We start from the raw sequence: 16939 nt of genomic DNA on the forward strand, positions 1-16939 counted from the left end.
ATCAAGAGTAAGGCTAGTAAAATTGCACTGAATATTTCACCTGAAGAAGGATAACTACTGGCAGTTGTAAGTATTTTCTGCACACAGAAAATTGGTGCTTCAGCTGCTGGTTTTTGGTTGGTAATGCACCATAAACCTTGCTACAAGATATGAAAGAAATCAGATTTTAAAAACAGGCATAGATTTTCCTTTCTTGTTATCTGCTGTTTTTCTTAACAGAGTTCATTACATTTGATTAAGATAGAAATCTTGCTTACAATTCCATATATATAGGACTCAGACAGACCTGTTTAAATTACACAAATGATTATTATTATTATTTCTTCCAAAGCACATCTCAAATCAACATCGAAGTTATATTAATGTTTTTAGGAACCTCAAATAGTTCTGATGCCATGAGATATAGTGAGAAAGTTTGTTAAGGTTCAAGGCTATTTTTTGTTGTTGGTTGAATGCATTTGATGCCAGAATATAAGAGCAGCCTACAGGTTTTGCTACACTTCTTTAATGACTGTGATATGCCAGTGCATTTTTAAAATAAATGTTATGAAATTGTTATTATTGAATAGAAACTATTTATGTTATGGACTTAGATGATACCAGTACCTAGCTGATACTGGTTATAATTTAATTTGAGCCATCTTCTCTGGTTTTTTGGTGATTTGTAGCAGTTTGGTTTTGAGAAGAATAATTTTGAGAAGCGTTTCTGGTTTTAGGTGTTGCAGTTGGTTCATCTTAGAAAAACAGAAAGGAAACAACGAAATACAATTCATTTTTTAAGATTTCATAGCTGAAAAGAGAGAAGGGCATAATTTCTGTCAGCATTCATGGATAAAGATTAGTAACCCTCCACAGTTCAGGAGTTCAGAAACTGTTTCAGATTTGGTTATGCTTATGAATTTATTGAATCTAACTTTAAAATGGGATTCTAATGAAGGAAAATCATTGAGAAGTAATCTGAAACCCTTAAAAAGTCCATGAAAAGAGAAAAGATCTCAGAAGCTAAAATAACTACCCTACCCTCTGGATGTTTGTCTGATGTTTTTTCTCAAAATTGTTATTTGCAGCTCTTATTTCCACCTCTCCCCTCCATTTCTGTTCCTTTTCCCCCTTACTTTTTGTTGGATTCTTCTTGTACCACATCCATTCTGTTTCACCTTTTTCTTTGCTTGATCTGTAGCAACCAAACTTGAAAGAATTCATCTGGAAATATCACTTCACTGAAATTATAATACCATTTGTCAAGAAAATTACCTTGTTAGGTAACTTGAGAGATAGCTCAGTGATTTATATTTAAAAAAAAATTACTGTGAGGTAAAAAACATTTATTTTTCATCTCTCAACTTTTTCTATGCTATTTATAACATCAGTACCACTGAATATACAAAACATTGTTCTCATGTTTTGGTGAAAATTTGGAGGTTTTTTGTGATTGTTATTTGTTCTTCTCCTGCTTCATGCCCTGTTTTTATCCATGGTGCATTGTGATATTCTGGGTCAGGCAGTTCATCTTTCTCATGTTTATGTGTGTTAGGAAAATTCTAAGGATTAGTTCCCTAACTGGGAGAGCCTCAATTGAGCTGTGCCTTAGAACATTATAATTGCTTCATCTAAAGATGGTGTGCTGCCCTTGACCTGCCTGTTTGTGTGCACACAGACACTTTTCCACATTTAGGGCTGAATTCTTCTGAAAACACCCTTGAATGGTGTTAGTGTACCAATTCTCACTCTGTGCTCATAGTTCATTCCCTCTAAGTGCATGCAGATAACTCACAATTCCCTTCAGGATAACCACAGCTTGGGAAGCATTTACTTGCTCCAGCAAGGGTTTGAGAGCATGGTTACTCAAATGAAAATACGTTGGCATTTCTATTAAGAATGTCATTATAAACTCTTAGGCTAAAATTGTTAATCATGCTAATGTTGAGACTAATTGCTAGATAACTGCTCAGTCATTAAAATATTTTAAAAGGGATCTTTTGCCTCCATATAAAAAAGTTGCAGTATTACATGTGGTTCTTATGTTTTTGCCTGCAGAATGTTTAGGAGTTTCTTCCATTGTGCTTCATCCCTTTGGGGACCTCTTTAAAAAAAAAATCCAACCAACCTTCCCCCCCCCCCAAAAAAAAAAAAACAAACACCCCAAACATTTGCATTCAATTTCTTCATTCTGATATAATTTGTATATACCCACTAATATGTCATTTTGTGGAGTTGGATTTATTATTGGCTTTCCTTTTCTGTAGCTCTCCCAGATTTCTCATGGTTTCCTTCATAATGGTGTTGAGATACTTAAAGCAAACTGTGGTTAAGGACTGACACATTGGAAGTGCAGCACATGCTCGTGTTTTTTTCATTTCATGTACCAAAAGTTTAATTTTTTTATTTAGTTTTGTGAGGGCAAAGCACAAAATGTGCTTATGTATTTGCTTCTAGAGCTTCAAGGAAAAATTCCTGTCAGTAGACACTTCTTTGTCACAGAGTTTCTTGTAGAGAATGTTGCTGAAATGTATATTAAAAAAAAGGCAACAACTGAAATCTTAATGAATAATTCAATAAAATAACATGCAGTACTTTTCATTTCTGAACTGCCCTTGTTACCAGATGTTTCTACTATTGCCCATCTTATGCTTCTCTAGTTATTTCTTATATGTGGGGATAAATCTTAGTTCAAATTTATTTCACTGAGGCAAAAATGTAATTGAAACACATTGGGATCAATACAAACTATATAAGAAGCCATGAATTATTTTTCTAGCCCGCTAGGTACTGATATCTAACATCACTGGTATCTCATGAAATACTATAATAATTTTTCTTTTGATGATTAAGTAAGTATTTCAGCACAAAAAGAAGAACATGGTTTCCTTTTCCATGTATTCTTTTCTGTATGAAGAATTTTTTTGATTCTTTCACTTTTTTACTCTCAAGCTCATCAGTCATGAACCTTTGTATCAGGTGAGCACAGAGTAGGAATACACCTATGCCTTTATAATACAGGAAAATAAAGGTAATGCATTGAATTAGAGTAGTTATTTTACATAAAAGGCCTTTTTCATGTTTGAAAAATGAGGGCTGCATTTGTAAAATCCTTTCAGCAGGTCACTAGCATGCTGATTAAAGATGGGCTTCTGAGAATGTTCAAATGTGTGTGGGTTTATTTCAGTTACTATAAGGCTTCTCCTTCAGAGAGGAAAATTTGTGTTATTTTCCTTTTAGATTCTAAAGACAAAAATTTGTGGCTGAAATGAAGGTTCATTAGTGTTTCACATTTCACATTCAAGATCTGGTTTTGGTACTATTCAGATAGTACAGGAGTAGTGGCAACAACGACACAGGAGTTCACAGTTCTGTTTGAAATGTTTTCCCCTGGATTGCCCTCCTGCAGCAGGCTGGGATGCATTGTTAATTTGGGGTTCTTTCTCCCCTGTACGTAGGAAGGTGAGCTCAGACATTTTGCCAGTTCACTTCTGGTTTGATTTGCCCATTGTTGGACTCAGTTCAGTTTGGGTTAAGTGGGTTTGCTGTGACCAGCTGGGTTTTCATGGGACAGGATGTTTAAAGCTGGAACCAGCCAAATGTCAGGGAGCCACTCCCAGCACAGGGCTCTGGGAAGGTGACCTCTGCTTCTCTGTGTCAGCTGAGGCATCAAGAGTATTTCCAGCTTTTAACTGTATGCTTGAGATTGTGATTCTGCACCAATGAAAAGTCTGGAGAGCCTCCCCATGGGGTGTGCAGGGAGGGGGAAGGAGCCCAGCAGAGCCCCTGTGGTTATTGGGGCTGGTGCTGGCCCTGGGTGAGGGGGAGATGGGATGGAGCAGGGGGGGAGATGGGATGGAGCAGGGGGGGAGATGGGATGGGGCAGGGGGGGAGATGGGATGGAGCAGGGGGGAGATGGGATGGGGATGGGATGGAGCAGGGGGGAGATGGGATGGAGCAGGGGGGAGATGGGATGGGGATGGGATGGAGCAGGGGGGAGATGGGAGGGGGATGGGATGGGGCAGGGGGAGATGGGATGGGGATGGGATGGGGCAGGGGGAGATGGGATGGGATGGGGCAGGGGGAGATGGGATGGGATGGGGCAGGGGGAGATGGGATGGGGCAGGGGGAGATGGGATGGAGCAGGGGGAAGATGGGGTGGAGCTCAGAGCAAGGCTGGGACTCGCCGCTGCTCCGCAGACCTGACGAGCACAAACGCTCCGCGCAGGCACCGGGGCTCTGCTCAGACTGTCAGCGTTCTGCTCAACCATTTGTTCTGCATTGGCAGCCAGAAATATTTTTCTTGGTTCAGGTTCCATTATAGCTCAAACTGTATAGCAATCAATATGAATTCTGATTTCATTTTGATTTATATCCAAAGACTTGATAAATGTGCAAACTGTTATGAAAAGGGAGAAAAAGATGTGTGCATGGCTGCCCACTCTGTGAATTGTTAATGAGAGTCTGGACCCCGCTTTGTGATGTAAAATATGTGAAAATATCCATGTGTACCAGTGTCTGATAGAGCAAAGAAAATCAAAGACACAGAGTTTTCTTTGTTTCATTTTGGCTTGTACAGATTTTAATGTTCAGGTAGATTAAATGAAAACTAGAAGGGATTTCTTCCATGGTTAAGTATAAAGAGCGCTGAGTAAAGCCTTAGAAAGGGTAAAATGTCAATCCCCAGCAGAACCTCTGCAGCAAACCCCTTTATGAATTAAATGGTTCAGGTAGCTGTGTTTTGATGCAACTGAGCTTTTTTCCTGTCAGATGACAATGGTGAGGAAAAATAACTTCTACAAGGTGTTCTGGATATTAAGAGGGCAAAATTACTACTGAATTGCTGCTGTTCAGTAAATGTTACTTCTGTAACTGCAGAAAAATCTTGTGATAATGTACCACGTTAGGGTAGTATTTCAGCCTGCTTGGTAAACAAACCCAGTCTATATTTTTCTTATCATTTATAGTAGATGTGTAATTTAGAAACTAATTTTTTTGGTCAGTTTCTTGAAATCAAGTGCATTATTGGGGAATCCCTCCTATTTACTGTTAAGGGAGATTTGAAAAGGGCTCCTATGTGCAAAATAAAGTCCATGTGAAATCAACTTTATTTTTGTTCTCTCAAAAATAAATTCAGAATGGGAGCTATAGAAAGCTAAGCACTAGTGAAAAAAAAAACTTTTTTATTTCTTTATTTATTAATAGTTGAGCTGTTTTTAGAGTTTTGTACCACCAACAGTGGGTACTGAGGGTTTAAAAAACTTGCTCCTTTATTTCTTTTTTAAAATCTGAATCATTTATTTCTATTCACTGAAGTATGAGAGCAGATAAATTGCACAAGATGCTTAAGAAATCTCTATTTTTATACCAAATTGAAAAGTCGTTTTCCATTATTTAAAAAACACACTTTTTTTTTCAGCGCCTTGTTGAAGCTGCAGAAGATGCCTACCTGAAACATGAATTTGATGCTGACTTACAGGTAGGAAATAATTATTTTCTTGAATGTTTATCATCAGAGTATAACTAATGGTTTATACAACAGCTTGCTTGAAGAGCTGTTGTAGGAAGCCAAGCATGTGAGTAATAGAAGGATGCTGATTACAGAAAATGGAATTAATGAATTCTGGCTCAGTGTTTTGACAGGTGATGTGCTTAGTGCTTGTGTGTTGGGACACCAGGCAGGTGGCTCTCACTCTTTCAGAGATGTCATGGAAATTCCCTGGCAGTCTGTGGAGATCCCATTTTAAACCCAGCAATTAGCCTGGTGTTGTGTGGCTGCAGCGTGCTGGTGAGGGGCTGCTCTGCAGAGAGCCGAGTCTGCAGATGGGGTGGGAGCCACAGGGATGGATTAGCTTGACCTGGGTTTGTGCAGGTGGTTTGTGCTTGGATCTGTGTCAGGAGCAGGCGCTGCTTTTTCTCTTTCCTAGGAGCCCTTAGAGCTGCACCCGTGCTGTGTGTTCCCTTTGGGTGTAACACGGGAGGGAGCAGCACCGTGGCAGCTCACAGCTGAAAATGCTTAAAACAAAAGCCTTTTCTTCAATAAGACACATAATTAAAAAGAAAAAAGTATGATTTTAGAAACTGAGTAATTTAACCTGACATTAAACGTTTAACAGAAAGTCTTGCTCAATGCTCAGGTGAGTAAATACCTCCTTACCTTTAATTGAATTCCTAGATCCGTGGTTTCTTGAATGACACATTAGGTGGAGTTTTGCCTACTTTGCCTCTACCTAGTTTTAATTTTAAAACCTTCCGTGAATATTTGCCATATGTCTATTTAAATTTTGGGCTTAAAGAATTAAAGGAAGCAGAGACTTTTTCCATAGACATTTTCCCATATGTGTATCTAAGAAATAAACAGATTTTTTAAGTTTTGTTTTCAGATTTTGCCATGGTTATTTCCAGTAGTCACAAACCACTTTATTTTAATGGAAATATGATGCAAACTACTGATTTCTGTGCAGAAAGGAAGAAAAAATAGAGTGAACTTATCAGAACCAAGCATAAAAAAATTGAGTTTAGAAGGCTGTGATACTGAGATCTGTCAGCCTAGGCTGGAGTAAGGATAAAACGAGCCCACTGAAAATGATCATTCACATTATTGTGGTATATTCGAGGAGTGCTGAGTTCTCTATTCAAATGCTTTAGGGTTCTATTATAGTCCAGCCTCGCCGAGGTGTGCTGCGTTTCATTTTGTTGAACTTTAAGCCTTGGAGAATAGGAACCATTGTCTGAATAAATCAGAAACACACTTTAGAGAAGATGTTTTAGAGGGCTGCAGTAAATGCTTCTTCACTGCAGGACAGTTCTCACTTGGAGGAAGTCCTTCCTTTGCTGGGCTCTGGCGATATTCACACTTTCAGGAAGCCAGTTAAAAGCCATTTGTGTCAGCAGCATTAACAGGACAATCAAATCTTTGTGTGGAGCTCTGTTGTTTATTACTGCCACGGTCCATTAAAGCTAATCAATTGTTAATCTTGGTTCCAGCGACCCCTTTGCAACCCTTCCTGGGTGATTGTTGTTCTTTATCAAAAATCTCATAATACCATCTGCTCAATAGAAAGGAATGGCCAGGATGATTTGATAGTGTACATTCAAGTGGAAGGGGACAGAAGGCTTATATAATGTACAGTGTATACAATTCTGCTATCAAAGAGGAATTTCTTGGCGTTTGTATTGCTTTGGCCGACGTGTGGAAGACAGGATTAAATGCTTTGAATTAGTGATATGTGATACAGCACCAGCCTGTGCTCTTTGTGCTCAGATGCTCTGGAAATTCAGAAAGCACATAAAGAGAGTGATTTTCTTGCTTTGGAGAACGATAATAAAGAGGGTAACATCTTCTGCTACTTAAAAAAAAAAAAAATCAAATAATTTATAATTATTGTTAACTGAAATTTGACCTCCTGATCTTTTACTAGCTCTGTGCTTGTGAATGTGTTTTGTAAGATGTGAACTGCCTTGTTAGGGTTCACAGAAACACTGTGGTGGATATGGTCTTCTGTGTCTTGAGGACAGCATAGATAATATTGTTTTAGTACATAAAAATGATGGAAGGGAGAAATAAAATAATATTAATATTTTTATTGACTGTAGAAGAGCACTAACTTAAAGAAAATAATAACTGTAAGAGTTCACCTCTTAGACTGCTGGTATTCTCTTCAGCAGTGCTGAAACTGTATTCCTTGGTTGGACTAAAGCTGATCCCTTCTGGGCATTTTTCTTAGTAACATTATTAGTTTTGTCCTTAGTTATTCCATAAGTATTCTAATCAATAAACTGTAATTCTGTGTAATGGTCTAAGCATTCAACTACCCCTGGATTGAATCTATTGGCACCACTGACCCTGTAGTTATAAACATAAATAAAATTCCCAGAGAATGGAAAGGAATAAATCAAAATGGGTGATGTGATGTTTTACTCATCAGCCTTATACATTGCATGTTTGAGTAATGGCCAAACTATGAATCAGTGAGAGCAGACCTCAAAGATTTACCTTGCAATATTTGGGGTTTGGGAGATTGTTTTTTTTCTCTTAGGAATGTGAGGTTAAAAGGAAATAACCTTTTAAATGCTACTTATATTTGAGGCTCAGTCCAGGCTTTTCTTACCTCGTGGGTATGGGTGCAAGTCATTCTGTGTTATTAAATAATATATTCAAGGTTATAAGTGGAATTTCTTTAGTCATGCATTTGGGGATGTAAAAGAAGTTACCATTTGTATTACTGCAGCAAGCTGCCCTGTCACAATATATTCACAGGAGCAAAGAATTGCTTCCTTTATATGGGAATGTCTCTGGGCTCAGCTTTGTTTAAAATGAAGCCATTCCCTTGTTTTTGTCACTTTAACATAATGGAAAAACCCCCAGCATAGAGGTGAACTGCCATTCCCATAGACCCAGCAAGAGGACAGAGTATTGGCTGTTGCAGGTTTTGAAGTGGCTCTACAATCATCCTTTAGTTTTTTTGGCTTAGCCGTTTGCCAGGGAAAAGAATTTGGAGAAAGAGAATTAAGAGGGTATCATCTTCTGCTAGGAGATTATCTACAAAAAAAAAAAAACAAAATTCAAATTATTTATCATTATTAGTAACTGAAATTCGGCCTTTTGATCTTTCACCACCTTTGTGCTTGGGGGTGCTTCCTAAGCTGTGAACTGCCTTGCTCTGGTGCACAGAAACACCGGGGGGTTTGGTGTTCACAACCCTGGAAGAGGCTCTGGAGTGGAAAACTCTTCCCTGGAGCTGCCAGGTACCAAAGAATTTGTTGCATATGCAGCTGATAGAACCACATGGGTGGGAGGAGAGAGCCTCTTAACCTCCCTTCATCAAACCACTGCAGAACTGGGCTTTGGAAGGGTGAGACTGCACCAAGGTGACAGGCAGCTGCTGCTGCCCTGCTGCCGTGGCTGGTGAAGCACCCTGAGCCTGCAGCCACAGGCTGGGCTGGCTGCTGAGCCCCTGGCTCCCTGTGTCACCTGTGTCACCTTAACTGAGCTGTGGCACACGAACCTGTGCTGTCCCCACCTGCACAGGGCCAGGGCAGGATCCCTCTGGCAGGGCTGGGCTCTTTCTGGGTTCCATAATCTCAGGAGGTGGGTGCTCAGCAGTGGGGCTGGTGCTGGGCTTTACTCAATACAGCAGTAATAATAACTTGTGCTTTGTTTCTTACAAACAAACAAAAAACCCATTAATTTTAGAAGAAAGGGTTAAAATTTAGTTCCTACCCATTTTTTTTACTTCTGACCCCAGTGACAGGAGAAAGTCATATAAAATTTTGTCATGACTACTTGTTCATTTGCTGACTGATTTCACTACAAATACACATCTGCAGGGTAGTTCTTTTATTTTCTGTGTGTTAATTAAGTTCATTAGTTCATTTGCTTTACATTCCTGCCGAGTTTTCTCTGCATGTGTGTGATGTAGGGATAAAAAAGCAAGGTTATTTCTTTCTGCTGGAATCAAAGCTGGTGCACCAGAATTACCAGATTTGTGTTTCTGACTGTTGTAGTTTTACTTCCTGCATAAGACAGGAGAGGTTCAAGTGCCAATGTGTTAAGGTGGTTGACCTTATTTCAGTTTTATGCCCAAAGACTAGAAGAGGATTAATCAAATAGTTTTTAGGAAAAGATTACTTTCTTTTAAGAATACTCTTAAAGTTAATTTAGTGGGATAAAAAAGGAATACTGGTGTAAGGCTGTTTTTCATTATTTGCTTTTCTAAGATCTGTAACATATGGCTGAGCCTTAAGGAAAAGGTTTGCAAAACTATACCAGAGTGAGGTACCTGTCTGCCAGATTCTGCTGTCTGTTAACTCTAAATTGCATTTCATGTCCTTGAAAAATCACATCCTTACTCTCAGACTATGTCTGCTGGCTACATAAAAAAACCTTGTGAAATCAGCAGATGGAGAGTTAAGGGGTTTCCAGTGGTTTACACATGTGAACAATGCACTTTTTTATTCAAAAAGCAAGACTACAGATGCTTAGAAGAAAGCACAAATAGTAAAGGAGGGCTGAGGAACACAATTAGTCCAGTTTGTGTGGTTTACAGCTTCTGGGTCTAATCCTCCAACTGTTAATATTACTCAACAGTTTATTGTTTAAGGGGAGCTGCCTGACTTTTTCTAATTTTGCCATTTAGCTGTTAAATACAGAGCCTAAATAAAATAAAAGAATATATAGAGATATAAAATCATAACCTAAATTGATACTTCCTTAAAAAAATCCAACCTAAATGTTTATTTAGTATAATGATGCCAGGCAAAAATTTATGAAGATGGAGTATTAAATGTTTAGGGATTTAATCAACATTTAAACAAATAAATGATAGTTACATTGATATCAGGAACTGAAAAATAGAAGGACAAAAAATAATTGAGAACAGCTATTCCTCATAATCTTGTGATACTCCTGTTATAACACATGCATTTCTTGTATGTTAGTACTTCAGACAAGTCTGTTTGTGTATTTATTATCTCACTAATATTGCATGAGGCACATGATAACTAGATTTACAGTCTATTAACATTTTTTCTGGCTGTAGAATAATGTCCAGTAGTCTGAAGTCAGCTCTTGAAGGGTCCTGGACATCCACAATGGGAAAGGGAAGCCTGTTGGACTTCAAGCACTTGTAACCTGCAATTGAAGTGACTTTTTGAAAAGTGCATTTAAAAGAGCAGTGCAACATCTGAAGTTAGACATATTTCATGGATGATTTATCCAAGCTGTGTATTTTGTACATCAGAATTCAGTCTGTCTGAATTCCAAGCCTGGAAACAGCCTAAATTCCTTTTTAGACTTTGAAACATTTTTCATGCCCAGGTGTTCTCAGCTCTGTTTGGGTGGGATGTGGACACTGCAGCTGGAGCTCCCAACAAGGGAAGAGGAGGAGGAGATCCCAGAAGCTCTAAACTTCTGCACAGCTCCTGCAGAAGTAGCTGCAGAGCACCACAGTTTATTCACCTGTAAAACCTGGAGCTCTCTCCCCAGTGCCCCAGCCAGGATCTGCTCTCAGGGGTTCATCTCCATCTCACTCTGACACTCAGGGTCTCTGTGGTTTTGGCCATCCAGCTGGAGGCATTGTTTGGATACAGCTAGGATGCAAAATGCTGCCAGGACCTGCAGAGGTTCTTATTCTGAATAGTTTGAATTTTTCCATACTGATCAAAAGATAAGTGAGATCAAGGAAAGGCAGTAAGCACAGAATTCAGAATGCCTTTAAAAACTGACTGCATCACCAAAGGCCCAAGCTCTTAAGACTTGCAGTGTAGCTTAAAGGCTAAAAGGAAGGAAAAACTGCACAGAAATGTGAGTGCCTAGTGAGCTAATGAACTACAAGGCTCAGCAAGCCACGTTTAAATCATAAATGTATCTCTTAGAGTTTTTATTTGGTGTTAGTTTTTACTTTGGTATTTTTTCTTTCATAAAATATTTGATTTTTTTTTTTTTTCTGAAAGAGATAAAAGGTTCCTCTTTGCAGTTCTCAGTTTTGTATTATTCTTATTGATTTTTGTATGCTCAAATTCAGGACTTCCCAACTGCTCTAATACTGCAACAAATTGATTTTGGGATTTTTAGCCCTTTCGGTGGAGAGCATTTTAGCTTGTCTACTCTTTCCTATTTATTTCTTGAGGTTGCCAAGAGGAAAACTGAAAGGGCTATGAAAGTGTCGAGAAAAAATATTTTAAAAAATTTAAAAATGCAGCAGAATTCATGCACAAAGCAATCTTCAGAGGAAGACTTGGTCTTCCTCTTGGCCTTCCACTTGGCCTTCACTCTGCAGGCATGGCAGGAATTAAGCCTCAGAAAGGGAGTACAGAGAAAGAGGGGCCATGCACCTTTTTGGTAATTTCAGTTCCAGAGCTTTTATGTTTTCTGACTCTGTGGCAAGGGAGGAGTAAAAGAGAAACAAGATTCTGTGAAGCCAGGCTAGCAATATTTTAGCTCATCTCCTAATGAGAAATGGCTTCTTTTTTTTTTTTTTTTTTTTTTTTTTTTTTTTTTTTTTTTTTTTTCCCACTTTGAAGTTTTGTAGTTTGGGGGTTTTTGAGCACTGAGGGAATATTTTGGATATTTAAAGACAATAATGATCAGTGGATAATTTCTATCACTTTCCTTCCTTCCACATATTTATCTTGCTAAGAACTGTGTTCTCTTACTACAAACAAATCAAATGGAAATAACTAGAGTGATTTTATTTCTGTTTGTTGACAAGGAGTGACTTTGAGCACAGAAGAGCAGAGTTTAACTCTGTCTCAGAAGCAGAGATGCAGGAGAGATGATTTTTCAGCAATTTTGTAATTTTGGTGTGGTTCTGCAGTATACAAGAGGCCCATCCAGAAGAGCAGGAATTCTCTGCCTGTCTGTTTCAACAGCTCTCCTGTCTACACAGGGCTTGACAGCAGAGGAATTGGCAGCTCTGGGCTGACTTTGGTACTGCAAATAATGTTCTCTGCTTCTGAGGAAGTCTGGCACAGGTTTCTGGAGGCTGGTTCTTCTCACTTCACCTACAGAACTTGTCCTCTTGGTACCCTGAAGCCAGAAGTAGTTTCCAGACATTTCTGGGTTCACTCTTGCCAGCCTCTCCCAGAACAGCAGTCTGTGACTGAGGTGTGTGAGGTGTGCCCTGGAGAACACTCCATAAATTCAGCTCTACCCATCAAATATGGACTCAGTGCTTTTGCCTCATGGTGCCTGCTGTAAATAATTACAGACATCTGAAACCTGGAGTTGCCAAAGAACTGTATGACTGGGCTGATAATGCTGTTTTCCTGAGATCTTACCTTTTATATTTATGTGGTCCTTTGTTATGTTTGCTTGCTACCAGCAATGAGAAGGAAATAACTTTATCATCCCATGAGTGCTTTCAAAATTTCAAGTTCTCTGATTAAACACTGAGACACCCCAAAGGTTTTCCTGAGTAAGAGAAACTTCTGCTTTGGAGCAGCTCATAACCACACAGGTGGGGCTCTCAGGATATGAGCAACCTGTTCCAGTTGCTTCTCTAGTGAATATTAAATTATTTGCATTATGAGAAACAATTCAGCAGAAGAGTTAGGGAGGCACTCAGCTCAGAACAGCCTGATGGATGGGGCAGTTTGTTTTGGATCTCAGAGGCTCTGGTCTGAGTGTCTCTCCTACTTGATTCAGAGGACAGCTTTGAACAGCAGCACAGATCTTTCCCTCTCTGGCACAATTCTGCAAAAGAGAAATTTGTTCCCCAAAACTAAGAAGATTGGCAGATCACATCTAACAGCACCAAGAAGATGGGGCAGAATGCATTTGCATACAGACAGTACCTGTGCAGTTTTTCCTTTCCCATTCTCAAATCATTAAGTATCTCCAGGATGGGTTTTTAATGCTCTTTTTATGCATCTTGTAAGTATTAGAGACATGTTTAAAAGAACCAAAAGCTTAGATTCTTGCATATTCACACAAACTCATGGGTTTTATAAATGAAACTGAAATTCTATTTAGAATAGTGATAAAACAATTTGTTGTTTGCAACACAGAATTCTTTCATTTATTGTTTTTGTGAGGCAATTCTTTAACTTACTCCAATAGAAAAGACAGAGGGATGAACAAGTATTGTTCAGATTAGGGGGTAATGATGTACCAGAAGAAAGCAGTCACATGAAAACAGATAAGTTCATTTTGAAGCAGGTAATAGGGAGAAAAAGGAAAAGGAGAGAGACAGTATGAAATGAACATTTAGCAGAAAATCAATAATAGTACTTAATCCTTAAAATGAGAGTGAAATTTGTCATATCAAACAGGGAGTGAGGGTAAACTTGCAAGAACTTTACCTGAGCCTCCAAAACAATTTACTCTCAAAATGCCCAGGATTCCTTCCAAGACTGCCCAAACCAGAATAGATTCTGCCAATGTTTTTGCCTCCCCACCCAGTCAGAGCAGTGTGCACCCTGCTGTGCCACAGCTGGAGCAGCTGGAGGCTTTGCTGCATTTCAGACAGACTGGCCTTTGGGAAGAGGTGATCCCACCCGGGGCAGGGATGTACCTGCAGGCAAAACAGATTAAACAAGGCAAACTTGGTTTGTGAAAGGAAGGATGTGGAGGATGCAGAAGAAAGCAGAAACAGTGCAGAAAAAGGTTAGGTGTCAGAAGACTGTGAAGTGCAGGGAAGAAGGCTGGAGAAGGAGAAATACATAAATAATGTGTAAAGGCAAAGCTGTTAAGTGTTAATATCTAAGTGTTTCAAGAGTACTGACAGTAATCTTTTTGCAAGTCTCTCTAAGAGCCAGTACCTTTGCCGAAAGTGAGGCTAAAATGGAGAAATATTTTCAACTACTTAAAAAAAAAACCTTTGGAGAGAACATTCAAATAAAGTTTTAAAACAGGTTTCAGGGAAGTCAGGCAAAACAAGCATGCACTGGGAGTGTGGGAGAAACACTGCATAGATGAGGAAAAAAGATCACAATGTTATTGAAAAACATGCACTCCTTGAGATTGCTGTAAACCTTAGAGAACTTGGCTTATCATTGTCAGAGCAGACAGAGATGATGTGTTTAATAATGTGTCTCTCGTAGATGTTTATGGGCCTATCAATTTCCAATTCTAACTAACCAAGAAAGCAGCTGAAGAGCCAGAAAAGTGACATACAAGGTGAAGCCAGAGTTGCCAGTGCTTAATGCTTGGCATATTGGTGATAACAAACAGGAATTTGACATTGAAATTCACTTCCCACGAGGCAGTTTTTTGTCTTCTTTTGTTCAGATTTGTGGCCTTGAAAATATTGGACATCCCTCTCTGGCAGGGAAAAAAAAAAAGCTTGTCATCTTCTGAAAATGCTTTTTAATTAGCTCTTAGCTTTGTGCTGCAGACAAGGTCAGCAGAGCTCTGAGCCCTGTGCCTGTGCTCTGCCCTCAGCACTGTTAAGAGCAGGGTTCACACTGGGAGCCACACTTACTCCTACATTCCCAGTCCTGTCAAGGTCTCTGAGAATGTTTTAAGAAAATGACTTTCCTGGGTTTAAGTGATGCCAAAGGCAAGTGACAGATCTGAGGAGTTTGATCCTATCAAGACTGGTTTTGAAAACTGCTGCTCTGGCTTAGCTTTGCTCTATCCGTGGATATTCAGTGTGTGTCCGACTGCACAGGGAGGAGGTGATGGACAGGGATTGTTGTTTTCTGGTTTGGTAAGTCTTCTACAAAGGCACACTCAGCCTCTCATCAAAGCTTTGTGTCTGAGGTGTGTGTTCTGCCAGGATCATGTGTTTTCTGAGTTCCCTGGAAAGCGTATTTTAAAAAAAAATCTACTTGTAACCTCTCTTTAATTCTGTCTGTACTTGTACTTCTATCAGACACTAAATGCAGGTACAGCATGTTGAAAGTGCAAGATGCTGAGGTGCTTAGGGGAACAGGCAGAGCTGGAGTTAATGCTTTTATTTATAAGGCTCCGTGGTCAATGATACTGAGCTGTCCTCCAGGAAAAAAAAAAGATCCTTAATTCACTCTTACAAAATTCAATGCCCTATTGTTCTCACTTTTCTGAAGTCACTGTTTATAACATTGCTCTCCTCTCCCCTCTGAGGAATAATATAATTTATTGGAGCAGTTCATTCATAGTCTATGTGATATCTATCTTTTGGGACAGAGATACCTTTTGCATGATGTACACACTGTTAACTTCAAACTCTTCCTGTTTGCTTTATGTGCAAGGGTCCATAATCAGGAATATTTATGCATCCTGGTACCCAGTTGTGCTGCGCTTGCTGTTTTCTGCTCTTCATAGAAAATTAAACTTTTTTTCTTTTTGGCTCACACCTACCTGAAAAGCAAAAGATTTGAGAATATTACCCAATGGATTTATGATTACTAGGCAGATAGCCAGTAATAAGCAGTGATATCTGATACTACAGCCCAGACATTCTCTGCTTTTTTCCACCTTTTTCCTATTATCTCTAGGTTTAATAAACTATAAATGGGAGACATAAATGGCAGACCATCTTTTCTCTTTTTGTGCTTTTTTTTTTCCTTTGGAGGTGCTTGGTGATGAGATTAAGTTAAGGGTCATATATTCTTCCAGCCTAGTATTTAGGAATAGGCAAATTATTGAAAAGGGTGGAAGTGATCTAGGCTTATTCATTTTTTGTGGGAGAGCAGCTTTTTTTTGCTACACAACAATCATTTTAAATGGAAATAACAGTATTATAGATAGAGATTTAATGAATATATATGAGAAAGGCAGGATAGGAGTCACTAAGCAGTTCAGGGCTCTAGATGAGGTCACGTTTCTGACTTGTGTAGTATGAAAGTGAGTAAATCTTAGATGATCATAGAAGAAATATTTCCAGGGTATTGTACATACTGCTTATTGTAGGAAAAAAATTACTTTCTTGCCTCTGGCTTAGAAGAAAGATATTGAGTGAAACCCAGCTGCATTTGTACCTTACTGTTCCCAGTGCATGCATTGTGTCTTTGTTTCTGGAGCTCACGTAATTGCTGACTGTGAAATTAAAATACCAAGCTCATTATTTCAATCTTGGAATATAACTTGCTTTAGACTTATGCTTTTGTCTCTAATTGTGGTGTCCATGTGTTGAGCTTCATTAACTTGAAACAGAAGGAGCCCCCACTTTTGTGTTAAAGTTAATTAAACCTGGTAATGGTTATTGTCTGTAAATTTTCTGGGTTCGAGTAGGTTATTTTGCCTCTCTCTCTATTTTCATGCATCATTTCATCAGTTGTGGTTTGTCAATTCATAATATACAGGATTTGCCTGGACTCAGTGGACTATGGGGTTTTTTAATCATAAAAATGCTCTTGCATGTTTAATTAATGCATAGTTGGAAGCTTCTCCTTGTGAAATAGTCACTGGTGACTTTTAAACTCAGACTATAAAAAAAATTTGGAAAAACAAAAGCAATTATTTTTCCATGAATAATAGGTGACAGCACAGCACACAATAGATTGATGTCAAGGGCCACAGTTAATGACTTTCAGG

The 16939-nt window shown here is 38.9% G+C and overlaps 1 protein-coding gene across 10 annotated transcripts in view; it reads left to right on the forward strand.

The window, feature by feature from the left end:
- CACNA2D3 (calcium voltage-gated channel auxiliary subunit alpha2delta 3) overlaps positions 1-16939 on the forward strand; it is a 414102-nt gene that overhangs the window by 141795 nt on the left and 255368 nt on the right. For all 10 annotated transcript variants that reach the window (XR_009487851.1, XR_009487850.1, XM_059856396.1 and 7 more), the window contains one exon: positions 5399-5458. Coding sequence is in view for 8 of the 10 variants with exons in the window: in XM_059856396.1 (XP_059712379.1) it covers positions 5399-5458 (60 nt within the window). In the remaining 2 variants the exon portion in view is untranslated. The remainder of the gene's footprint in view (positions 1-5398; positions 5459-16939) is intronic.

Source organism: Haemorhous mexicanus, chromosome 11, assembly GCF_027477595.1.
Source record: "Haemorhous mexicanus isolate bHaeMex1 chromosome 11, bHaeMex1.pri, whole genome shotgun sequence".
NCBI lineage: Eukaryota > Metazoa > Chordata > Aves > Passeriformes > Fringillidae > Haemorhous > Haemorhous mexicanus.